This window comes from Nyctereutes procyonoides, unplaced genomic scaffold (genome assembly GCF_905146905.1).
Source record: "Nyctereutes procyonoides isolate TBG_1078 unplaced genomic scaffold, NYPRO_anot_genome, whole genome shotgun sequence".
NCBI lineage: Eukaryota > Metazoa > Chordata > Mammalia > Carnivora > Canidae > Nyctereutes > Nyctereutes procyonoides.
Window position 1 is genome coordinate 19,428,701 of NW_026575141.1, and position 27,059 is coordinate 19,455,759.

At 34.8% G+C, this 27,059-nt stretch overlaps 1 protein-coding gene across 1 annotated transcript; it reads right to left on the reverse strand.

Annotated features, from left to right (window-relative positions):
- Window positions 1-282: 282 nt before the first annotated feature.
- Window positions 283-23,473, reverse strand: SEM1 (SEM1 26S proteasome subunit). The gene is made up of 3 exons (XM_055307578.1): window positions 23,271-23,473; window positions 6,761-6,854; window positions 283-480 (listed from the first exon to the last, which is right to left on the reverse strand). Exons 1-3 carry the CDS (start codon window positions 23,344-23,346, stop codon window positions 438-440), a joined length of 213 nt encoding a protein of 70 aa, XP_055163553.1. The 5' UTR covers window positions 23,347-23,473; the 3' UTR covers window positions 283-437.
- Window positions 23,474-27,059: the final 3,586 nt, after the last annotated feature.

Sequence of the window (27,059 nt, forward strand, 5' to 3'; positions counted from 1 at the left end):
TTAATATTTTTAAAACACAGGTTTTAAAGGGTCATCTTAGAGATGTCAGCAAGTGTTTCCTGAGCTTTCAAAAATACAGATGAGATTAAGGTTAAATGTAACTTAGGAGAAGTAACCTTATAAATAAGTTCAGCATTAAATTGATGTGGTTAAACAAAAGTACTGAATTGGGGATCAGATGAATTTACTATCTCTATATACTGAAGTCCGAGAAAATCACAAATAGTCTGAGAAAATTAATGACAGGCAGCAAAAAATCAAGACTTCTGATCCAAACCAAGATTAGATCAAAACATTTATTTTTTTTGTTACAAAAACAAAAATAAATCCAAACGGGTAATGAAATAAACATTTTTTAAGTGTTCCATCCTGGGTTCTCTGTCCTAGAATTTAATAAACAGTTCAAGTTTAGATTACTTCAATACTTCTTCTGGATGCTATGAGGTCTCCATCTTATAACCATGTTTCTCTAGTTCAGCTCTATAATAAAACACAAAAGAACAACATCACTGGACATTCTTTATGATAAATTAAAGGAACAGAGTGTTTTTATAAATAATACAATAAATAAAACAATGAGCTAAGCCTAGGCACCCATTTAAAATACTATCAGCTAGCTTTACTTTACTCCCTTAAAAGAAAATCTGTATAAGAAAAAAACTGAATGTGAATCAACATAATGCTAATAAAATTCTGCTTTCCCATAAATTAACTTATATTTCATACTCCTTAATTTTCTGATAAATCTATTTAACAAAGAAATATGAGAGATTTACTACTATCTTCCAAATATCTTTGAAATACATACAAATGTCCTGTTCATAATAAATATTTATTTTTTTCATAATAAATATTTAAGCAAATTTCAAGAATTACCAACCACACAGCCAAGAACACAAGATATTTGATATCAAGCTTTTTAGGAATTTTAAAATCATCATAATAGGTATTATCGCTATTTACACAAAGAATAGACAGACTGCTTTATACTGACATATATCTATTGCTCTAACCAAGACAAAAATTATTAATCAAATGTAAAGGTGCATGGGAATTATTCTGCATTAACTATATGTAGACAAAAGAAATACAAGTTATAAAATACTAAAAATTTTACTTTAAAAATTTTAAATATGGATAAAAAACTCAAAAATTTAAAAATACACACACTTTAAAAGATATTTTTATAATTTTATTTATTCAACCTAAAGTTTCAGTCATACTCTGAGCATATTAACTGCAATTGTTGATCTGCTTTGTATAAAACAGATGCACAAAAAAAGTTAGCCTTGTAATCAATTTCAGCTACTCACACTACCACTCCAAGTATCATCAGTAACTTCTCTGCCACAATTCAATTTTATAGAAGTTCACAACAAAATTATTTCAGGGCCAAAATATGATAAAACACTGTATAAATGTAAAGTAGGATTAATGTGCCCTACACCATTACATCCCGTAAGATAAACTGACATTTGTTCTCAAGTGTAATTTAGCTTGGATATTATCACACTATTCAATGTAAACACAACACAAAAAACACATGTAGGTGGGACGCCTGGGTGGCTCAGCAGTTCAGCGTCTGCCTTTGGCTCAGGTCATGATCCCGGGATCTGGGATTGAGTCCCACATCCAGTTCCTGCGAAGAGCCTGCTTCTCTCTCTGCCTATGTCTCTGCCTCTCTCTCTCTCTCTCATGAATAAATAAACCTTTAAACAAACAAACAAAAAACACATGTAGGAATGCTGTATATTTATTATTCACTTAACCAAATATCTCTAAAATTTTTATAGTTCTTTATAATACAAATACTGATCTAAGATCCATAAATAATATTAAAGTAAGAGATTATTCATATACAATATTTTTTCTTCTGGTCAAGTGTAGAGGACAGTATAGACTGTTGGTAAATCATCCATTTAGGAGTCAAAAGATCAACACAAATTTCTGATACTACTCCTTTTGCTAAATTTAACCAAAATGCTTCCTTTACCCACTCCCCTACCCTCCACCGTTTGCCCGGAGATTAAAAATTATGTCTGTCCTTCATGTTTTCTAGTTAAAAATGGAAATAATTTTAAGTTTCTTTTTTTTAAAAGATTTTATTTATTTATTTATTTGTTTGTTTGTTTGTTTATTTATGACAGAGAGACAGGCAGGGGGACCCCAGGATCACACCCTGAGCTGAAGGCAGAGGCTCAACCACTGAGCCATCCAGGCATCCCAAAAGTTTCTTAAATAATAATTTTCTGTTGCCTTTAACAGAACCAATGTTCTGTTATTCACTTTCTCTTATTTTACAACAACAACAAATCCCCAAAATTCAGCCTACAATTTAGTTAACAAGTATACCAAATCAGTCCAGGTTTGCACCTGCCTTACTGAGAGGAGGTGGTGACTAACCACATTTACACATTGTAAACAAACTCAAAGGAGATGATGATATGCTTTCCTATTAGCTAAATTTTTAGAGAAGATGAAAAGTTTTTTGCTAGAATTTAGTATAAAAATCAATCAAAAGAACAATAAATTGAGGCCACTAAGTACAAAACACAAAACAATACAAATACACTAGTGTCATCAGCTTGTTGAATGAAAAAAAATCTAACAAAGAGATGTGAGAAGAAAAGAAATCCAGCACTATTGGAACAGTAGCATAGGACATACAGAGCAAATGTACACTGCTTGAACAAAACAGCAGCTTTCCTTTTTCAACAAAAGAAGAATATGACAAATAGCCACTGGTAGGTTTGAGAACCCCTCTTATCCAAGAAAGTACTCTGCTATAGGACAGTGGCTAAATTTAACACAGTAAATCAAGAACAATATTGGCTTCTTGGATTTTTTAATGTAACATGTGAAGTAAGGTCAGCAGAATTAATCCTACCCATTCCTATTGAACATGTCTCCAAAACTCCAAGAAGAATTAAGTTACTCTGTTTTTGCTCTTTCTGATGTATTTCTCTATAATGACTTGTAGTTACTTGGGAGACACAGGTGGCCTTACTTCTACTTGTTAGGAGTAATTACACTGAAAGAGAAAAACACTGGAGAGTGGAAGGCTAAGTCCTTGCTAAGACATGTAGCTGTTCACAGGCAGTCTGGAGTTGGAACCCAGGGAATCAGAGTGATTCTAGAAAATGTACTGCTTCTCCAAAGTGAGATGGATTAGGATTCATATACAATATCAGAACACAGTGAAACATGTTCTTTACTTACCGTGGCTTATAATATCATATTAGGGACCTCTATATGTTTTCCAAAACTAGAAAGAACATCTTTGCAAGAGACTTGTTAATCATAATTTTTTTAAAGCAAAGATAAAAATATTATCTGAGGCTGAAATGTCCAATATAGAAGTTGCATGTAGCTATTTATTAAAATAAAATAAAATAAAATAAAATAAAATAAAATAAAATAAAATAAAATAAAATAAAATAAAATAAAATAAAATTCCATTCACCAGCTGCACTAGCTACATTTCATGTGCTCAAGAGCTATATGCGGCTAGGGGCTTCTGTACTGGATAGGGCAGTTTATAGAACATTTCCACTAATACAGTAAGTTCTATTTTATAGCACTGGTGATATATTAGCCCACATGTGGAAAAACAACTCATGATTCACACAGGGAAATAAAAAGAAAAATCTTATTCACTAATAAAAGTATCAAAAAATTTATATTCTTATGGAAATCCACAAGCCTAAAAGCAGAACACAAGAGAGAACCTAAGAACATCATGTAGGTGTATTATAAAAACAATAAGCCACAAATAATATGCTCTACTTTCAAGCCAGCATAAGGGCAAGATGCAGTAGTGGCAAAAATTCAATTATCAATGTATTTACTACTAAAAGTCCCCTGGTTAGATCACTGTATTTAATAATGTCTTAATGTAATTTTTAAGAGAAAAGTGCTATTTTCTGATTTTGAAAGACAAAAAAGAAAAATATTTTGGAGAAATTTGACTTTTGTGAATAGCAAAGGAAGAAAACTCATTTAGCTTCAACTTGAAAAATTTCAAGGTAAGAGAAAAAAAAACGGACAGATGATTAAGAAGTAAGAATGGGGATCAGCAGAGGCAGAAGACCTGAAAATACTCTAACAACATAATATGAGCCTAGTGAGGGAAGCAAGGGGGGGATGCCTACTTAAAAACAAGGTAGCAAAGTGTTCTCTGATGTTCAGTTTTAAAAGAACATAAATCAAAAATAAATGCAAAAAGAAAAGTGGCAAGAATTTATACACACAGAATTTAATCACAGAATGGACTGAGAAAGAAAAGAACAAAAAAAGTTCTGAGAGCCATACATGAATAAAGAAGAATGAGAACAGATTCAATGCTTAGAAGAGATGTAGTATTAACAGATTTAGAGAAAAAGCAGAATTGTTGTTTAACAGCTATGGTTCCTATCTTGTTCATAAAAGTGCAACAGGAAAAACATCGTTAGTACAAAATTGAAAACTAAGACAGGTGAGATAACTCTAAACTGTATTAAAGTAGTTTAAAATCTCTAGGTTCTGAATAATTACATCTCAGGGAACTGAAAGAATGAAAGATACAGTCAAAAAACAGAGTCAGCCATTTTGAGAAATCATGGAGAACTGTAAAAATATCAGAATAACAGTGAAAGGTAAATTGTGCCATTTTCAAAAAGGGGAGAAAGGTGATAGATAAAATTGTTATTAGTCTCCAGCAAAATACTAAAATGTCTTTAGAATGTAGGGTTTTTGAGCCTATGAAAAATGCAGTGTAGAACAAAAGGTACTGCATCATCATTAAATTTATTATAAATCATCTTTTTTAAACAAATGTACTAGACCAGAAAGTTAGAACTGCAGTAGAACCACTAGGTCTTGATTTGAGAAAAGTATGACAGTTTACTTAGATAACTCCGGGGCCAAGACAGATATATATGGGTTGAATCAAAATAAAATTAGGGAGGAAAGAATTGTCTCTTTAACAAATGGTACTGGTATAACTGGATATCCATTTGCAAAAGAATGAAGTTAGACTCTTATCGCAAACCATGTACAAAAATTAATTCGAAATGGATCTTAGACCTAAATGTCGGGAACTAAAATTCCAAAATTGTTAGATAAAAACATAGGGATAAATTTTCTTTGAATCTGGCAGTAATTTCTTTAAAAAGTAGATAAACTTGACTTCATCTGAGTTAAAAACTTATGTGCAAGGATACCCGGCTGGCTCAATGGTTGAGCATCTTCCTTCAACTCAGGGCGTGATATGGGGGTCCATGGATGGAGTACAGCATCAGGCTCCCCATAGGGAGCCTGCTTCTCCCTCTATGTCTCTGCCTTTCTATGTCTCTCATGAGTAAATAGTTTAAAAAAAAAAAAAAAGAAAGAAACCAAAAAACTTATGTGCAAAAACACTGTGACCAAAGTGAAAAGACAAGTGAACAGAATGGGAGAAAATATCTGTACACAATAGGTCTGCTGAGGGATTAGTACTCAGAATATATAAAGAATTCTGACAACTCAACAACAAAAAGACAATCAACCCAACTTAAAAATGGGCAAAGGACTTGACTAGATTATTTCTCCAAAGAAGATATACAAATTGTCAACAAATATATTGAAAAAAAGGCTCATCATTAGTCATAAGGGAAATGAAAATCAAAACCACACTGAGATATCAGTCCACATCCATTAGGATGATTATACTAAAAAAAAAAAAAAGTTTTGATGAGAATGTAGACAATTTAGAACCTTCATACACGATTGGTAGTAATATAAAACTGTAAAGCTGCTGTGGAAAAAGAGTTTGGCAGTTCCTCAAAAAGTTAAACAGAATTATATGATCCACAAATTCCACTCCTGGGATTACATTCCCCCAAACTGGAAATAAGTATTCAAACAAAAACTTGTACATAAATGCTCACAGTAATAACACAGTTCACAGTATCCAAAAACAACCCAAAGCCCATCTACTGATGAATGGATAAACAAACTGTAGCATATCATACAATGTTATTCAGCCATTAAGAGGAATGAAGTACTGATACATGCTATGGCATGGATGGAAGGTGAGAACATTATACTAACTATATGAAGCTAGACATACTAGATCACTTATTGTATGATTCCATTTTTATGACATATCTAAAACAGGCAAATCTATAGACAGAAAGCAGGGACTAGAAAAAGAGGAATGCAGAGTAATTGCTCAATAGATATGCTGTTTCCTTTTGGGGTGATGGAAATGCTTTGGAATTACATAGACATGATGGCGGCACAACACTATGAATATACAAACTGCCACTGAATTGAACACTTTAAAATGATTAATTTTATGATACATGAATTTTACTTCAATCAACCATATTAGGTAAATTTGTACAGGAATATGAAAAGGTACACTCCCATCACCCCAATTCCAGTTTAAGAATCACCAATCTTTTGGATCCTCGCACTCTGGTTCTAATTTCTGCTGAGTTATTCAACATTGGTGGAAAATTAATGTTGACAGAATTAAACCCACATAAATAAAAAATTGCAAATATGCTTCTATTTAACTACCTTTGTAAAGAAACTAGAAAGAATAAAAGTCCTATGCAATTACACAAAGCATTCATGTTTAGAAACATAGATGAACGTAATAGGTTTTCTTTTCCATAATTCAAAAAGATATTTTAAAGATTAATTATCTTTTAAAGAGGTCAATTATCATATGTAAGTTACATATTCCGTCCTTACAATTAATACTAAGCTATATAAAATCTGACGTAAAGCTTACCGTAACTGATTGGAGAAATCATCCTCTACATTGTCATCATCCCAATTATCCTCCCAGACATGTGCATCTTCATCTTCATCTAAACCAGCCCAGTCTAAAAACAGAAACAGATGCTATCTAAATACTTCTCACATGTTATTTCCATAAATACAGAAACTTCAGAAAGTTTGCCATTCAAGACTCACAATTCAAAACATTTAATACTGTATCTGTAAGAAAGTCTTGTTCTCTCAATTCTTGAATTTGCAGATAATCTAAAACAGAAGTTAATTTTAAAAATTCTATTTGTCATGAAAATTTATTATAATTTCAGGAGGATATTTACTTTCCTGATTTTTCCTTGGGCTAATTTTTATAAGGTCTATTTCACAATCTTCCAAAACAGCACCAACAACGCAAAAGTAAATTGAAGAGCAGGAAGATACCAGCCTGGAATTCAAAACTGCTAAACATATAAAAGGGTAACTCATACATAAATTAAAAAATGGACCAAATTATTAGCCATTACTAACATTTGCCTATTATCAATGTAAAATTTTTATTTTTAAAGGACAAATATAAATATGTACAAAGAGGAATGCTGTAGTGTTTAGTTTTCTCAATTTCCTTTTTTCTTCTTTCCCTTTTGGTGGTGGGGGAGGGGTTAGATTTTAGCTTTTGCTTACAATATTTAGAAAACATATGTAAACTAACATCTCCTTCCCTATTACCTCAAACATTCACATTACCATTTCTTACCTATATAATGGCAATATTCTTCTATCAAGTTCTTCTTGCTTCTACTTTTTCCATCCTGATAAAAATCTAGCCTCTAGGGTGAGAATGTCACTATGTATTCTTTTTTTCAAATAACATCAAAGCATCCCAGAAGAGAGTTTATGCATACTCTGCTGTCCTACTTAAGATGGACCACCTGCTATAATTTTGACATAGCTTTGTTTTCTTACAAAAAAATCTGTATGATTTTGCGTAATGTATTTGTTTTAAGATAAATATTTTTAATTATTTAAATTTAAATCCACTGGGATGACTCACTCATGTTAGTCATGTGGCTTAAAGTACTCTCTCATACACATTTCCTCCTTGAAAAAAAAACTGTGAAGAGCAATCCACAAGATCTTCATTTTCATTCAGCCCTAACTTCATGTTTTGAAATTTCCTAAAATTTTCTAGTCATCAAACATGCTGTTTCTCTCATCTTTTTGTCTTTCTGCCTTCTTTTGAACCTACTACTGGACCTGATGCCTACTTAGTTAAAATACCATTCCTCATTAAAAGGAACTATGGCTCGCTGAAGAAACAACTGATCTCAGATCTAGAATAAGAAAGTTAATAGGTAAATGTGGGATTCTTTTTTATAATGCTCGAAAACATGTCAAAAAGTACAAAAACTAGCCTAAAAAGTGTTTCCACTGGCCAAATCTGGAACAATTTAAGAATCACAAAGAATGACAGATTGAATTAAATGAAAAATCCATGAGTCCATAGCAATATGTTGGGGGAGAGGCTGCTGGGGAGGGGATGCTCTTTACAATTCCCACGGAAATAAATGCAGAAAGAATGACAGAATTAGAAAATCACCAATTTGCAATCCTCAGTGCAATTTGGGCAAGGATCAATGGATACTAAAACTAGTGAGTGAAAAATAGCTGGGACTACAGGGTAGATTACATACTTATTACAACAGGGAAAAAAATGGAGAGATCTGATAATCACAATCTTAACCAAAGATTAAATTTAACATCACCAAAAAATTGTGACAAATTGTAGTATGTCTCTTGATGTAATGCAACGAGAAATAAACATCACCTATCCAGTACTCTCATTAAAAATGCTGACCCTTAATCTAACCATGAGAGAACTATCAGGCAAATCCAGAATGTGAAACTCTTTATAACTAGTATCTTCAAGTAAGTTAATGTCATGAAAAACAAAAAAAAAAAAAAAAAAAAAGGACTGTTTTACATTTTTAAAAGCCTAGAGTGATAAAACAACCAACATAATGTGTAGGTAAACTAATGGTATGTATGCTGGATTGCGGAGAAAAACTGACTAGATATTTTTCTGGAACAGTCAGTAATGTCTGTGGTTATGGATTGTATGTCTGGATATCATATTAATTTTCTGAAACATGATTATAAAATTGTTTTAGAGGAGCATGCCCCCCTTTAAGACATGCATGCTAAAATATTTAAGAATTGTGTTACTTTGTCAACAGTTTACTTGCAGGTGGTTTTCAAATAGATTTGATATATATCATATATACTTCTGTCATATATGATAGAAATAAAATAAACATGACAAAATGTTAGCAACTGAAAAACCTTAGATATTTGTCTTTTTTAATTGAAGTACAAGTGACACAGGACGTTAGTTTCAGATATACAATATGATTCAGTAATTGTATATTTTTCAAAATGATAACCACGAAAAGTTTAGATAACATCCATTACCATATAGTCACTAAATTTTTTCTTGTGATGAGTACTTTTAAGATTTACTCTCTTAGCAACTTTTAAATATGCAATACAGTATTACTAACTATAGTTGCCATGCTATATACATTACATTTCTATGACTTATTTTGTAACTGGAAGTTGTACCTTTTGACCCATCATCCATTTTGTTCACTCCGGACCTTGTCCTCTTTTTTTTTTTTTTTTTTTTTGTCCTCTTTTTAAAAACTTTTCTATAGGGTTGAAAGTTTCAAAATTAAAAGGTGGGAAAAGTAGTTTAAAACAATCATTTTGTAAATCATCTCTGGAAGCCTTCCCTATGCCCATCTCCCCCTCTTTACCTTCAGAGATTAGGTTCCTCTTTTGTGTCTAAATTATAGCACTTACAACCATAATTATCAATTTATATGTCTATGTCCATCATTTATGTCTGAGCTCCTTAAAAGTAACAACTCTGTTTTATTTACCTTTTTATTCTTAAACCACAAACAGGACCTAGCATCATGCACACCAAATGGCTATGAATGATGAAACAGAACTCTAAATCAGACCTTGTATATTGTTGAATGACCCCTTTCCCTCCCAAAACAGTAAAGTTATACTCTCTCATGTCCTAGCCATAAGCGTCACCTTAGTAATTACTTATTAGAATCGTGGCTAAGAACATTTCAACTTGAAAAATAACAAAAGGTGTGATATTAGGTTTCCCTTATAATGTACATATAAGTTAAAACTATTCAACAATCTTTCATAACATGGGTATATTATTCATTACGTTATGTACCTAACAAAATTTTTAAATGCAGTACATGTCATCATCATGATTTAAGAACAGAATAAAGTACATCTATTTATCTGGTCCCCCAAGACAGAAAGAAACTTAGGAGGAATCTTAGCTACGCTTTCTCCTTTAACTACCACAATCACTCATTATGTCCCTTTCAAGTGCCAATTATCTCCAGAATAAGTCTCCAATTCTCTATTCTTACTGTCACATATTAATTTAGGATTATTCCCTTCATAAATATTACTGTAGTCTTTCTGTCCCCCCACCCCAGTCTTATACAGTTTATATCCATCCTCCACTGATGTCTAAAATATCACCACCATTCCTACCCATTACTTTTCAAAACCTTCAGGTAGGAACCAGATTTTACTAAATCTTCAAGTCTGATATCCAGAGCTGAATGCTGGGCACACAGTTGACACTCAATAAAACACTGGGTAAATGGAACTATACTTTCTATTAATACTATATTAGATAGTTCCAGAGTTATAGGTTACATTCCCTCCAGTCTTATTGTAACCTATAGCTCTGGAGCTACCTAATAGTATTAACAGACAGCTTAGGATTTTATGATTCTTATGTTGTGCTAATTACACTAAGCTCCAGTATAAAAAATTGGCATAAAACTATATAATTACACTACAATGTAGCAAGGCATGGCTTTAATACTTTAAGTTTTTATAAAATGGCTAAGATGAAATACTGTTTAAAGTTACAAAATTTCAGAAAAAGCTTTGGAGATCACTGAACATTATACCCTTGTTTGAAAACCAGCTCCATTATCACTACTATACAACAAAGAAGGTGAAGACTGTCTTACAAGAAAATATTTAACTTTTTCTAATAATATTTCATGACCTCAAATCCTAAAATTTATATATATTTGCACTGAGCCTAGAAATAGGAATTGTCAAGTATTTGTTTTACTGTACTCTTCATAAAGATATCTAATAGAGTATAATGTTCCAACAAAATAATCTGAATACATTAAGACCAGATAATATGCTCTTGAATAAAGGGGGTGATGTAACTCAAGTCACAACTAAACTGTTTTAAAAGTTCTAAGACATAAAGCCTCCCATCATCAGCCTGCAACAGTTCTAACTAACCAGCTTCCTGAACTGTTAACTAGGTTGTTTCTGCCTACACTACTCCCTAGTAAAAAAACAATACTGTGTCTAGAACTATAAAATAAAATACTTCACATTTCTCTGCTAATCTTGTAGGCCTACCCTTTCAAGAAGAGCAAACCACCCTCCACCAGGAACTTTTAATCTTACTATGACCTGATTCAAAATGCTGATTTCAATACTGTATTACTTGTTATCATTCAAATGTCTTCAAGCTGGCTTGTAACTGAAGAATTTTTAACTTAACGGACTAAAAAAAAAAAAAAAAAAACCAAAAAGAAATCCACACCTGCTAATTTGTATCCAACAGCCTCAGAGACTCACCAAAAAGAAACGTAACAAACTCAGTAACTTGTTTTGTAGGAGCTCCCAATTCCTAACTCTAAGTAGGATAGAAAAAATCAAAATTCTTAACATGAAAAATACTAGTTTATCCTGTATGTTGGCAAATCGAACTCCAATAAAAAATATACAAAAAAATACTAGTTTAAACAGTGTCTTTTAAAAAATTTTAAGAATGGTACAAGTTTTGGTTTATCAAGTTGAATTCTGATGATCATTTAGCATACAGATAAAGTGTCTCTCCTTTTAAAACTGTCTCATGCTATTTTAATGGCAAGGAAAGGAAAATGAAGAAGGTAAAAATAAAATTGAAAGAAAAGACTGGTTCATGAGAGTGGGGCAGGACCATACTGTGAGCAAAATTTTAGGTAGAACACACAAAAAGATTCATCATGATAGTTCTGTATTTCTTTAAAAGTATTACAGGGTACTTCATAATTACGACACTATTGAGTAGACAAAGATACAAAAATGGAAAAGTTGGTCAAATTCTTCATAAATAATCATATGAATTTCAGTATATTACTCTTTAACCTTAACGCCTTATCTTAGGAGAAAGATCCACTGAAGAACTCTGTATGACATACTATCCTTCCAATTACCACAGGTGAAGAATCTAAGACAATATATAACCTTTTGAATTACAACTTATTAAGCATCTTAAATTATTTAACAAGAACACCAATGAAAAAACATGTGTTCATTCACACTGACAAATGGGAATCCATAATCTATTTTTAGTGGAAACTTTAAAGATTTTATTTATTTTTATACATTTTATTTATTTATTTGAGAGAGAGAGACAAATGGCAGGGGCAGAGGGAGAGGGAGATGTAGACTCCCTGTGAGCAGGGATCCCAATATGGGGCTTGATCCCAGGACCCTGAGATCATGTTCTGAGCTGAAGGCAGACACTCAGCTAACTAAGCCACCCAAACGCCCCTAGACTTATTAATAACGTACTGAACATAGTATATTAGTAAAAGTTTAAGTGATAAGGTATAATACACCTAAGTATTGTTTGCCAACACTTATAAATCCTCCACACTGTACATGTTACAATATATGCAAATTACAATGTATGTATACTCATAATAAATAGATGTGAAAATTAAAAAGCCACGATTGTTATAATTGCTGATATCTGGCATTTCTTGTAATATATCCCTGATTTGTGTTTTAATTTTCAATTATAAATCTATACTGATAACTATGCAGTTTTATTTAATCACCCCTTTTTAAAGCTTTAAACCCAAAATTAGTTTTTGAAAAGGGCAAAATAAGAAAAAAATCAAAGGATACCTGATTCATGTCTAATGCTTTTCTTCAATACATAGATGACTTTATAAAAGTATACACTTCATCTTCAACACTAAATGCACTGCCAGGATTGTGATTAATCATTTAAATAACCACAGCTGTGTTTACTTCAGTGTGCAGGCCTCCAGATGTGTACTGGTAAAAAAAATTACCATATTTTAAGAAGTCAGTATTGGAAATAACCAATAACAGATGCCTAATACATAAGTTTCTAGGAATTCTAAATCATTTAAGACTTGGCCCCCAAATTTGGATTTGCCCACATATGCCAGAGAATTACATCTGTAACTGGCCTTAAATTTCACAAATCTGAACTATCAAAGATCCCACATACTTTAAGTAGCACCTTGATACTTAAGGATGGAAAAGGGCTTCCTCTCAACTTATTATCTGTGAAATTACTTACTCTCCCCACTCTCCAATACACATTCCAAAATTTCTTAAATGTATGATGTACACTACTTTGAAGAAAAATAAAAAATTCCACTTATACCATATAAGGTTGCAAATGCCCTATTTTATACCAATGTGGAGCATCAAATTTTCATTCATTAATAGTAAAGCAAATCCGCATATAAACAAAATAATCTTTGACAAAGTTTCTTCAAATAAAAAATGTGCCTCTATATGCAGAACATTATATGAAGACAAGTATTTTAAAGAAAAGATTAGGGCAGGCCCGGTGGCGCAGTGGTTTGGCGCCGCCTGCAGCCCAGGGCGCGATCCTGGAGACCCTGGATCGAGTCCCATGTCGGGCTCCCTGCATGGAGCCTGCTTCTCCCTCTGCCTGTGTCTCTGCCTCTCTCTCTCTCTGCATCTCTATGAATAAATAAAATCTTTAAAAAAAAAGAAGAAAGAAAGAAAGATTAAAGTTCGAAAAAATTTTAATTGTACATGTCCCATCACAGTTAAGTGTAAAATAAAACAGTAATGGTTGCAATCATCATCATTATGCTCATGAATATGATAATAAAGCCATCCCAGATCTAGCCGTTTTGAGATATATACGTGTTCCTGCTTCAACTATATAAAGTAGATTAAACCTTTTAAAAATGTAATTTCTATAGGTTACCATGATACAAAAACAACTAGACCCTACAGATCTCATGTCTATTCAGTGGCTAAAAATCAGTTCCTAGCATAGCATCATATTACCATATTTTCTCCAACAAGGCCCAAAAATTTCATCAAGGAACTTCAGACCAAACAACCAAAAGCAAGTCATAAATGATGTTACCATACTACTGGAGAGCTTTCAGTTATTTATGCTCAGCAGTCTGAAACAGAGGCTCAAAAAAACTTACATAACCATTTATATTGTTCTTATATTTTAAAAGAAGAAAATTCAAACATGATTCCTTTCATCAATAATTTAAGAATACAAGCCTCTAGGAGAATGGTTCCACAATAAAGTTATGCTGACTTTCTCTTTGTTAGTGCTAAGTGTTTTTCTCTATACTTTTAGAAAATTCCCAAAAGCCATTAATCTCATCATTTGTAAGCCCTCATGCCCTACACTTGTCTCAATTCTCTCATTCTGATCCTCCAAATGACTGAGTTAAGATGGGAACCCCACGAACCTGTCTTCCACTAGACATTCAAGTGCAAAATCACAACCTATTTCTTCTTATTCCCAACAGTCCTTATCGAACTAGCTGCCAAAGTTTTGTTATTTTTGCATCACTCTCTTCACTTCTTTCCTAATAACAACCTTCCTCAGGCCCTTAGTCCGCAGGTAAGCTATTTCAACAATTTGCTAATCAGCTTCCCTGACTGTCTCTTTTCTACCTTTCCAAATTAATTCTGCTGGGTTGGTTTTTTCTAAACTGCCTACTGCTTAAAGGAAGCTCACACATACCAAACCAAAAAACTCCACTTCTCATGTATCAAAGGATAGTCCAAACTGGACATTTGGCTTAAAGCTTTCCAATATTAAGCCCAAACTACCTGCACTTATAAACACTATTTCACAGCCAAATAAAAACACATTTTTTCACCTCCAAGAATCTATGCTTTTCTCTTTCTTTTTAAAACCCTTTTCTACGTTTCTATCTTTTTAAGGCTCTGTTCAAATGTTACTATCTCAGTTGTATACAACTGGAAATAATATCCCTTTTTTTTTTCTCTTTTTTTCCCTTTCTTTTCAACTACTGTTACACCTTATTACCATTTGTCTAATTCCCAACCCTCCTTACCCCCACCCACCACTGGAAAGAAACTCAGTGAAATCTTACCCAGACGCCCAAAAGATAAGTAAAAACAAAGTTGCTCTGGTTTAATGGAGTGAAGAAGGAAGGGCTTGGAGCTCCACCTCCACAAGATAAACACCTTCAAAATACTAAAAAGCTCAAACTTACTGCGAAAATCACTATGCCCTGCCTCTCTGGTATTTCTAAATTCAAAGACAAGTATCTACCTAAGGAGTAAAATCTGTCTCAGTGCAGCCTCTACTTAACTGTGACCTAGTAAATTACTGAAATTTTTGGAGTCCCAAGCATAAAATCTTCATAAGGCTACTATATGGATGAGACTATGTATCTAAAGCACTTACAGCTGATAAATGGCAGCTTACATCATTCTCTCTCCACCATTCAGTGCCAGATTTATAGGAAGCACTCAACAAATATATACTGAATGAATAAATCATTTATTATGCACTAATCACTTCACAGGAACTGGAGGGGGTAAAGAAAGTAAGAAGAAAAACATGTTCCAGAAAAAAGACAATACTATTTCTAACAAACATTACATACACAACACAGGAAAAAAATATACTTGGTGAATTTTTAATATTTCAGAAGAGTATAAACATAGTTTTTGAAACTTTGAAACTTTTATTTTCCTCTCAATGTTTTCAACAATTTATCACATCTTTCAATGAGTAATGTTTAACAACAAACCAGGAATAATATTACATACTGAAGTCACAATTACTTACTGCTTGTTTATTCTATAGAATCAGTGAAACAGCTAATCCAAATAGTTTTTCAAAGTAATTTTTACTGTTTAATACCCTGGACTACACCTCTCACTATCCCCTCCCAAGCACCAGTATCCTGATTTAGGGCTTTTTCACTCCACTGTATTTCTTTATACTTCTTGTACATCTATCTCTGTGCATCCTTAAATAATATGTGCTGCTGTTTTGTGTATCTTTATATTTTATGTGAATAATACACTATTTTTAAAGCACTTTTGGGAAAAAAAGTGACAGTATTATTTAAAAGTTTTTAATACTAGAAAAAAATCAATTTTTTAATAATCAACAAACTTAACAACCTTAATTTTGGATATACCTAAAATTACAAATAAAATATTTGCCAGAAACCGAAATTCTAAGTATATACCAAATAACCAAAATCCAGTTCCCTAAGAAGCTTAGAAAGAAGAAACTGGACTAATGTTTATTGAATACCACTTAATGCCAAACTCTGTGCTATGCATTTTACATGTACTACTGGTATGAACTGAATGTGTCCCTCCCTCCACCACAAAATACTTATGATGAAGCTCTAACCCCCAATGTAATGGTATTCGGAGCTGGGGTCTTTGGAAGGTAATTAGAGTTGTATAAGGTCATGAGGGTAGAGTCCTCATGATGTGATTAGTGCCATTACAGGAAGAGACACCAAAGAGACACTCATTCTCTCTACACCTTATGGGGACATAATGAGAAGGCAGCAGTCTGCAAACCAGAGTTCTCACCAATAACTGAAGCAGCCAACACCTTGATCTTGGACTTCCCAGCCTCCAGCTGTGAGAAAACAAATTTCCATTGTTTAAGCCACTCACAGTCTACAGTATTCTGCATGGCAATTCAAATATCTCAACACATTCATGTAAAACTTACATGACTCTATTATCTACAAATTACATATGAAGAAACTGAGGATTTAGCCTAAGATGGTAACAGTTCAAGGAAAAACATAATGGTCAATCTCACTCAAATCAATCCCAAAATCATAATGATGACATTCCGTTCTTCATCCATCAGTTTCACAATGACTAAAAAGCTTAATATGAAGTATAGGCAACCTTATGAGGGAAGAGGTAAACTACAGATAGAAATTTTAATTGGTTTAACCCTTCTCGAAGGCAATTTAAAGCTATATGTCAAAATTGAAAATGCACCTAGTACCAGATGAGGTGTCAGAGCCCAAGCAAAGCCAAGAGGGCATTCCTATAGAAGCAGAGCATAGCATGACTGGTGTATCAGACCTGAACAGGGTGAAAAAGTTATCCTGTGCTGAAGTAAGGAGAAGGTGGCCTGGCAAAGAATGTTGAAGCCCAAGTGACATAAAGAAGGCAACTACGGTGGAGGGGGTAACAAAGATTGGCTAGGGGGTAGGATGACCAAATAGACAATATATTTAAGACAATGAAAGTCAGGTTTCTCACTGTTGGGGAAGGGAGTTACAAATATGGAAAGGAAAAAAGCTAGAATGAACCCTGCGGTGCTGAACTGTGATTGGAGATACTGTGTGAACTCATGATTTTATAAACACACACATATAAAAGCAAAAGAGTATAAGTATATACACACATTTGTATATTTCCTAGTTCCCTTTACTAAGAGGGTCCCCAAAGCAAATAGCACAACTGGAGTTAGGATCTTGCCTTCTGAATATCATTCTCCACTAAAAAAAAAAAGCTCCTTGGAGAAATAGCTGACTCCAGAATTAGAGAAGGGAAAGAACAAGATCAACTTATAATACCTTTTTGTGTCAGAATGCTTGGAAATGCACAAAGAATGACAACGATGTGTCAAAAGGTCACAGAAGACAGTATAAGGGGGCTCCACATGTTCAAATATAGGACAATTAGAGGATCAAAATGAGTAATAGCAACCTATTATAACCCATTAAACGAGAATCCATGAGTCTATATGAGCCAAATGAATAAACTGAAAGTTTGACAACGAATGGAATATTGTTATTTCCATAGTTTCACAAAATGCCTATTAATTAAAAAGGGAAAATGAGTAATCTAATGTTGGAAAAGTCTCACAGACACTACCTTAATAAAGTGATCAAAGTGAACATCATTGTAATGGAACAAATGTGAATCACGTTCCACCTGACAGGATGCAATGAGAACACAGAATCACAACTATGATACTCTTGCCGAGGTGTAGAACCTAAATCTAAACATGTGAAAACAGGATAAATCCAAGTTGAGGAATATCCTGCAAAGTAACTGGCCTGTAAACTTCAAGAGTGTCAAAATTATGAAAGTCAAAGACAAACTGAGAACTGCTCTAGAATGAAAAATACTATAATATGGTCCTCTGTATTTTAAAAATATATATAAACACACTATATACATAAATTTTGGAAGGATACTAAATTAACCAATTAACAGTGGCAACCCCTGGAGTATGACAAATGTTTTGAGGGAAAGGCAGGGAGAAACAGTGCTTTTCCTTTTTACTTTATGCGCTTTAAAGGTTTAAATTTTTACTACAAGCAGTTACTTGTATAATTATCATATATATAATACAATAAAAGTATTTTAAAGAAATTAAGTAACTAACATGAATTGAAAAGCTACAAGTTGATGAAAGATGAATTGTAAACCTAGGTCTGATCTTAGATTCACTGTGCTTTTTCCATTCCAGGGTTCAAAAACTTTCTTCCTGCATAGAATTACCATGAATGGACACTCAACAAGCACTCTGTCATTCATCGTATTTATCTTTATTTTTAGTAATACAACTTCTTCATTTCTTGTTACTACCATGTAACTAATTTAAATGTGATAGTGTTATTTACATGTCCACTATATTACATTTAATAATTGAAAATAGCAGAGCTCTTGTGGGCACTGGTTAACTGACTAGTACATTATTGACACAGTCAGTTTCAGTTATATCTACCTTTATATTTAAGATTCTAAGAAATCCTATTGATGGTTTAGTCCATTTGGTATCCAATCATTGTAAGTATTTCTCTGTGGCATTTTTCACAGAATGATTCTTCTTGTGCAGTACAGGTCTATGCATAACAAGCATTTAAAATCCTTGGCTTTTACCCCTAAATGTTGGTCATCACTTCACATTTGCACCTGTCAGGTGAATATGACATTCAAAAATACCTCCCTGGATAAGAACCATTATAAATTGTCCTACTTTGTTAGGTGAGAGTACCTCAGTTATTCCAGAGGGAACCAGCAGTTTGTCTCAACAGACAGATTTCCATCAATAACAGTCTCTTCTGCAGCAATTTCTCAAGGAGGGTGGGAAGGTACATAGGTAGTACACTGCCTTTTATCAGATAATAAAGTAGCTTCACTGATCATAGAAAAATTATAGGATACTTAGTATAACAGAAATTTCTTATAAATACCATTACTTCTAGAGGCAAACTCAATTTCCTTTTAAATACTCTAAAGACTTTTTTCCCTACCAAAAAAACAAAATCAAAAAGCAAAAAACAAACAAACAAACAAACAAAAACCCCATCTCAATTCTGGCACAGAAAGAACAAAAGAACCTAAAAGCCCACTTGTTCTTCCCATTTTTACTCTCACCCACTTCTAATTGTCAAAGGAAGGTGATTAATGAAAATATTTTAAATATCCTTTCAATATCTGTCTGATATGAAAAATTGTTTGACGTTCCAAATAAATTATAAAGTATTAAATTATAAAGTATTAGACCCTGCTCTACTATTACCAACCTAGCTGTGTGAGCTTGACAAGTTTTACCTTCAGATTTTAAGTTGCTTTCCAGTTCTAACCATGTCAAAACCTCCACAATTATAATCAATCATATCCAGTATGTTGAATGTCCTCCTCATAAAGCCTATTCTCAGTTTAAATACTCAAAAAAGTTGCAGAATGCATTTCACAAAGATCCTAAACATTATTTTTAAACAGTTCTTAATGACCAGATTATACATCTATCAGAGTAACTGTGAGGAACTACCAATGTAACACAGATCCACAGACTAAATAATGACAAGTTTTTTTTTTTTTTTAAAGAAGCATTTGTTCCTTTAGACATTCAGAGAATCACCCCCACCACCACTGTTATAGGTCACACTGAGTAACTATTCAGAAGAAACAAAGAAGGGGATCCCTGGGTGACTCAGTGGTTTGGCGCCTGCCTTTGGTCCAGGGTGTGATCCTGGAGTCCCAGGATTGAATCTCACATCGGGCTCCTGGCATGGAGCCTGCTTCTCCCTCTGCCTGTGTCTCTGCCTCTCGCACTCTCTCTCTCTCTCTCTCTATCATGAATAAATAAATAAAATCTTTAAAAAAAAAAAAAAAGAAGAAGAAGAAACAAAGAAGCTCCAGGAAAGCACATTTTCATACAGAAAATCCCCCTCCTTAAAATGACTGGATGACATCCTTGCAAACAAGTTCTTATCTGGGATGAGATGTAGCAACAACACTCCCAAAAAAGATGGACAATCCATTAGTCAAACCAGGGATACAGAACTTCAGGAATGGCTTTCATGTAGCAGTCTCTTGTAACGGCAAGCTACCCTAGACAATGGGTATCATCCACTTTCTGGAGCAGAGAGGCAACAAGGCCACTGAAAATCAGACCTCCTGTAGATAGAAAAGGTGATTAGAGGTCATTTTAAGTTGTATCTGTTAGTGAGTTTGTCATTGGCACATTTACTGTAAGGACAATCACAAGAGAATTTCCTAAGAAGGCAGAGAATTAGGAAAGTAATTCAGGGCATAATCATTGAACTGAAAACCCACATACTAAAAAATTCAAAATAGGCCATTTAGTTATTCTCCAACTTTAATGTGCATACAAATCTTTTAAGAATCTTGGTAAAGTCCAAACTAATTCAGAAGGTCTAGGTTGAGATACTGCATTTCTAATAAGCTGCCAGCTAATGCCAAAACTGCTGGTCCACGGATCACACTGAGCATCAGTGAGACTAAACTATGACTACCCAAAGGAAGAAATGTATAGTTTCAAGAGAGAATAATTCAGTAATTCCTTGGTGATATTTTTCCAGGTATTTTTCTTTTAGTTTTGGTTTTTATAAGAGCAGTTTTTATTAGTAAATATTGATTGGTTTCACCTATTGGGCTAATTTTGTGCCCCGCAAAATCTCAATTCAAATTAACACAAAACAAAAACCTGCCTAAGTTATAAACCACAGAAGAAACACAGAAACCTGAACCAAACAATAGCATTTAAATGTTATTTTTCATTCTAAATGGAAAAATTCCTAAATGAATTAGATTCTACACATTCAAACCTGAAGACAACAAATATTCTTTAGTGGTGAGTTACCAACAAGTGGTGAATTACTAATTCTAATAAATTGGTTCTGCTGTAAGAGGGCTTTGTCTTCAAAAAAGAAAAAAAAATTCTCAGGGCACCTGGGTGGCTCAGTTGGTTAATCCACCAACTCTTGATTTTGGCTCAGGTCATGATCTTAGGGTTGCTGAGCATGGAGCCTACTTAAGATTTTCTCTCCCTCTTCTCCTCCCCTCTAGAAAAATCCTCTGCTTTTCCTATTTAATGACATTTTTTACTATATAACAAGACTCTGAACAGACTGCTGCTCACAACATAAGCTTAGAGTAAGAACTACATATTCTGCAAAAACTGATGAAATGGAAGTTGCTGAGAAAAATCATGTGTATCATTAGGTACACAATTATTTCTAGAGCTTTCTAAACAGTCAGTTCTCAACTACTTACTTTAAATACAGGTTCATTTGTTCATCAAGCATTTATTAACCAGCTACTATGTATGTGCCAGGCACTTTGCTAAAGGTTAAAACTAGAGTTTATATTGGGGAGTCACAGAGACCTTTCAGATCCTGGCTTCACTACTTAATAGCAAGCTTTTTAAATCTAAGCATTGGTTTCCTGATGGCTGTGGTGACAGTTAGCCTATATAATGTAAATAAAGTGTTTAACATTGTACTTTGTATGCGATAAAGCTATTTGAAATATGAAGTTTGAGTAAAAAGTTGATCCTACCCTCAATAAACCAGTTCTCTACTATACAGTTCAATGTTAGATTATGAACCAATTTAACAGTGAGGTAAAGAACATGTCTGGGGGCGCCTGGGTGGCTCAGTTGAGCATCTGCCTTCAGCTCAGGTCATGACTTCAGGGTCCTGGGATCCAGCCCCCGCCGGGCTCCCTGTTCAGCTGGGGGCCTGCTTTTCCAATGCTCACTGCCGCCAGCTCATTTTCTCTCTCAAATAAAACAAATAAAATCTTTTAAAAAGAGAGAGGGAGAAAACACGTGTGGACAGATTAAACCCACTGAAATGTCCTCTGGGTTAGCTCATGAGTTTGTGTCCTATGCACACTAATGTCTTCTGCCACTAAGCAAAATAACAGAGTACACACCATAAGTAAAAAGAACAGATGCTCAAGCTATGTGGTTTTTATGCACAACAGGATCACCAGGGGGTACAACTTATGACAATGTTAGTGAAGCAGTAATTGCTCAACAACAGATTTGTACACCATTAACCACAGTTCTCTTCCTACCACCTTCAGAAAGCCTACCCCATAGTAGCCTCTTCTTACAAGACAAATATTTATCCTACACATTACAATTACCCAATAAAGCAAATAATTCTGGAAACCTACCTGGCAACAACAACGATCTAAAAAATAAACAGAGGCAGTACATTATTTCTAAAAAAAAAAAAAAAAAGTGCCCATCATGGCTGGCCAGCTATGGGCCACTGGACAAGTTTCTTAATAGTTCCAAACGTCGACGTCTTTATCTGAAAAATGGTAATACCAGTACCTATTTGCTAGAACTGGAAAATGAATTAATACAAGCAAAGTACTTAGACAAGTAATCGCCCAATAAATGTTACTTATTTGCCATCAGTTGCAATGAGAAAACGAAGCTCCTCTTGGTAACTATGAAACTAATAAAAATGTAGAGACGTTTTAGCGTCTTACAAATACTTAACTTTGTTAGTTTGAAGCGGTCAAAAGTGAAAAACAAGGATAAGGTAATAACGTGTCATTTATTATCCACCAACACCGATCCTCCCATTCTACCTCACAGGCTTCATTTGTCAAGTCCTGCAAGTGAGCAACCCTGGCCTAACCAGATACAGCAATTCAGTTCTAGATGGCTTAGGGGCAGAGGAAGGCTGGCACACTACAAGAAAATAACGGGGAAAAAGGGGGGGGGGATTTACAGAGGCATGAACGAGGCGGCGGGTAACCCAGCGGAAGAGTGGAAGGGCCCAGCGTGCTGGACGCGGGGCCAGAGGCCCAGGACGCCGTGGCTCCTCCCAATGAGGAAGCAGGAGGCCCTCGGCCTCACTGAGGAGGCGCCCGGGCACGCCGAGCCCCAGGCCTGTCGCAAGGAGGGTCGCGCGTGTGGAGCCTCGAGGACCGGCCGCAGGGGTCCAGGCTTCCCGCCGGCGCCGACTCCGCCCCGGAGGCCTGAGTCACCGTCCGCGCGGCCCACAGGCCCCACAGGCCCCACAGGCCCCAGGGGCCGGGGCGCGGCCGGTTACCTTCGGCAGGGAACTCCTCGAACTCGTCGTCTTCCTCCAGGAGACCCAAATCTACCGGCTGCTTCTTCTCTGACATGGCGACGCTCCGCGCCAAAAGCCTGTCAGGCCGAAAGGAAAGTTGGAACTCTTGACTTTTCCTCGCCTGAGCCACCAGCGCCCCGGCTGCCTCCGAGGCCGGCACTTACCATAGAGACGCGGTAGGAGAGCAACGGGAGCAGCGCGGGGAATGCTGGGATGCTGGAGGTCCGCCCGGCGCTTCCTGCGGGTGTAGCAATCCATCAGAGGTTAGAGGTGAAGCATTTTGTGCCTTTATTCTTTTACCTGGACTCAATGAGTTGGCAAATTTGGCATCCGGGTAGGTTTCCCTTTATTGGAAAAAACTCTTAGAGTGTAGAAAAAATGGAACACCTTCACTTAGTTTAAATCTGAGGGATAAAATGCCTGCTAAAATTCCTGAAGGGCCTTTTAATATAGAGTAGTCCCATCTTTAAAGATTTATTTATTTATTTATTTATTTATTTATTTATTTATTTATTTATTTATTTATTTATTTATCTATCTATCTATCATGGGCAGCAAGCCAGATTTTTTTTAAAATAATTTGTGTACTCTTATCATTTATTATATGCTCACATTTAAAAAAATATACACATAATATTTGATATGCATATTTGTAGACATGGAAAGGAAGATAGCTAGATATTTAAAATATTCAAGACATTCTAATGTATTAACAGTTACTGTCTCTGGGAAATGGAATTTTTCTTCTTACTTCAAGCTGCTTGCTGAATTATATCTCTACAATAAATATGAGTATTTGTAAATGAACAATCTTGTGAGTATTGTGTAAATTTTAGAACATCAAATCTCTATACTACCACAATTAAAATAAAAATTTTAAAGATTTTAGAAACATAAACAATAGCAAGCCAGATTTTTTTAAAGACTTTATTTATTTATTTATTTATCATAGGCAGCAAGCCAGATTTTTTTTAAAGATTCTTATTTATTAGTCCCATCTTTAAACCAATTCCGTAAGCATGATATTAAATATCTCCACATCACAGAAAATTCAGGTTCACAAAGAAATAGCCAAAATCAGTCAAGTAGTGCTAGACAATCCAAATGCAGGTTTGTTTACCTGAGGTGAATCTCCAAACTTTAACCATTATTCGTTGTTCCTGCAGCTTGTAATTACGCTGTGGTGAATACCCTGTTAAACAGTGTGTGTGTAATAACGAGTTTACAGGTTATTATAAAGTCACACTATGTAAAACCTGATGTACTTCACATGTAATGGTGTTCAAATATATCATTTTGAATTTTTCAGATATTATTAAATATGATTTTTAATGTGGATGTGAACTTATAAAACTGTCCCACGTGTATGTAATATTATAGATGGATATTATGTAATATAACATATAATTGGGTGTTATGAATTTTGATACATGTTTACCTATTCAAATCCTATTCCTTCATTCAATAACATTAGTTACAGTATCTGTTCATACCACCCATGAGGCACTGTATTGGAGATCAAGCATGTATCCACGAAGTCCTTCTCTTCCAGGAGTTCAGATTCCACTCAGAGACATGTAATCAGATAAATCACATTGGTACATAGTAATACATTTGAATTTCTATTTTAAAAGGAAATTATCTGAGAAATGAACACAGTGTATGTGTGTAAAGAGAATAGAGCAAGTAAATATAGCACACATTTGGACCAGAATTTGGGAACCTCAATTAGATAAAAACTTTAAAAAATAATGATAGGGCCCTTATAATACTTAGAGAGAAGCAATGAAATCAAAACTATGCCTTTACCTACATATCATATCTGCAATTGGTTGATTATATTTAACTTCACAAGAAGTCAAGCTAGCAGCAGATTTTATAGTTGATGATTCAGTTTGTCTCTAGCAAATCTTTTTTTCCCTCTATATCCCATTTGGGATCTATATAGTTTTAGTTATGACACAAATACCTGAATCCTTAAGTTTGCTGTAGAGTGACCATTCAATAAGTAGGCAGAATGGATTCTACAAGATTGACCTTTCTGTATCTGTCTCTATCCGGGAAGAAATGGTAAGGGACTGCTAAATGGCTGATATCTGGAGGAAGGACTGATTTCAAAGTCACTCATTTTAACCTCAGGAAGGTACAGCTAATTAGCCAGCCATGAAGAACTGAGAAGACAGATCCACACATCAAGTCTTTAGGATGTCCTTTCAGGGTGTGTAAAAAGCTTTGGCTCCACAGTCACTCTACTTGACTCAGGCTCTGCTACTTACCAGCTGAGGGGCCCTAGAAAATTACTTTCCCTCTTGGGCCTCAGTTTACTCATCTCTGAAGTAGGAGTAATCAGTTACCTTCTCCACAAAGCTGTTGGAAGGATTAAATGAATTAAATGAACTATTTCATATAAAACACTCAGAAGGATGCCTGGCATATGGTGAATAGGCAATAAATAGTTTGAAGTAGAAAGAGAATGATAATGTTGATTCATACTCTCTAGCAATTCATAGAACTCCTTGAGGTTAGAAAAAATAATTAATTCCAACAGCATCCATATTTGTCGTCAAGAAGTACTCAATGGCAGGGGAGGGGGCACCTGGGTGGCTCAGATAGTTAAGCATCTGCCTTCAGCTCAGGTTGCGATCTCCCCATCCTAGGATCAAGCCCCACCCCAGGCTCCTGGCTCAGCAGGGAGTTTGCTTCTCCCTCTCCCTCTGCCTCTCCTCCTGCTCTTGCTCTATCTCTCTGTTTCAAATGAATAAATGAAAAAAAAATCTTTAAAAATAAAAAGAAGTACTGAATGTTTGCTGTGCCATATCTTTCTAACCTCCAGAACACAACCATTTGCTGGAGCTTCTCTCTGAGTCTCCAAAGGACAGGTGCTAGATGAAATTAAATCTGTAAGCACACCTTCAGGACCCTCCCCTCCCTACCAGGACACAACATTTAGGCAGTTACCAACATCATCATCAAAATTTCACATATATTGTGATAAATGTAGGTGTAACTCTGTTAGGAGAAAATGGAAATTTAAAAGGGTGAGGAAAACTAAACCATATGCAATTTGCAGCAATGGAAATAGAGCAGGGGAAATATAGAAAGGATGAGATTTAGAAAGTCAACTTTGGGATATCTTTTATAGAACATTTTCTATTTCATATAAATACGTAGTCCATGTTCAAATTTTCATTATTTCTGGGCCTTTAAAATTTATTCTTTCTCCCCTAAAAAAGATTTTGAAGGTCTTTAAGAAAAGTCTGTGAGATCAGACTCTGAACACGTGCAGCTAGCTCTAAATCCTGCTGTGATCTATTTTTTTAAAAATGTATTGTGGTGGGATCCCTGGGTGGCGCAGCGGTTTGGCGCCTGCCTTTGGCCCAGGGCGCGATCCTGGAGACTCGGGATCGAATCCCACGTCGGGCTCCCAGCGCATGGAGCCTGCTTCTCCCTCTGCCTGTGTCTCTGCCTCTCTCTCTCTGTGACTATCATAAATAAATAAAAATTTTAAAAAAATGTATTGTGGCAGAGTGCTTAATATACCTACCCTCTTACATTTTTTAATGCATTATATGGTTAACTAAAGGCATGATGCTGTACTGCAGATCTCTAAAACTTACCCATTTTGTATAACTGAAACTCTATACCCATCGAACAGCAATTTTCCATTTCCCTCTTCTCCCAGCCCCTGGCAATCACCATTTTATTTTCTGGTTTTACGAATTTGAGTATTGTAGATGTCATATAAGTGGAATCATGCAATATTTGTTC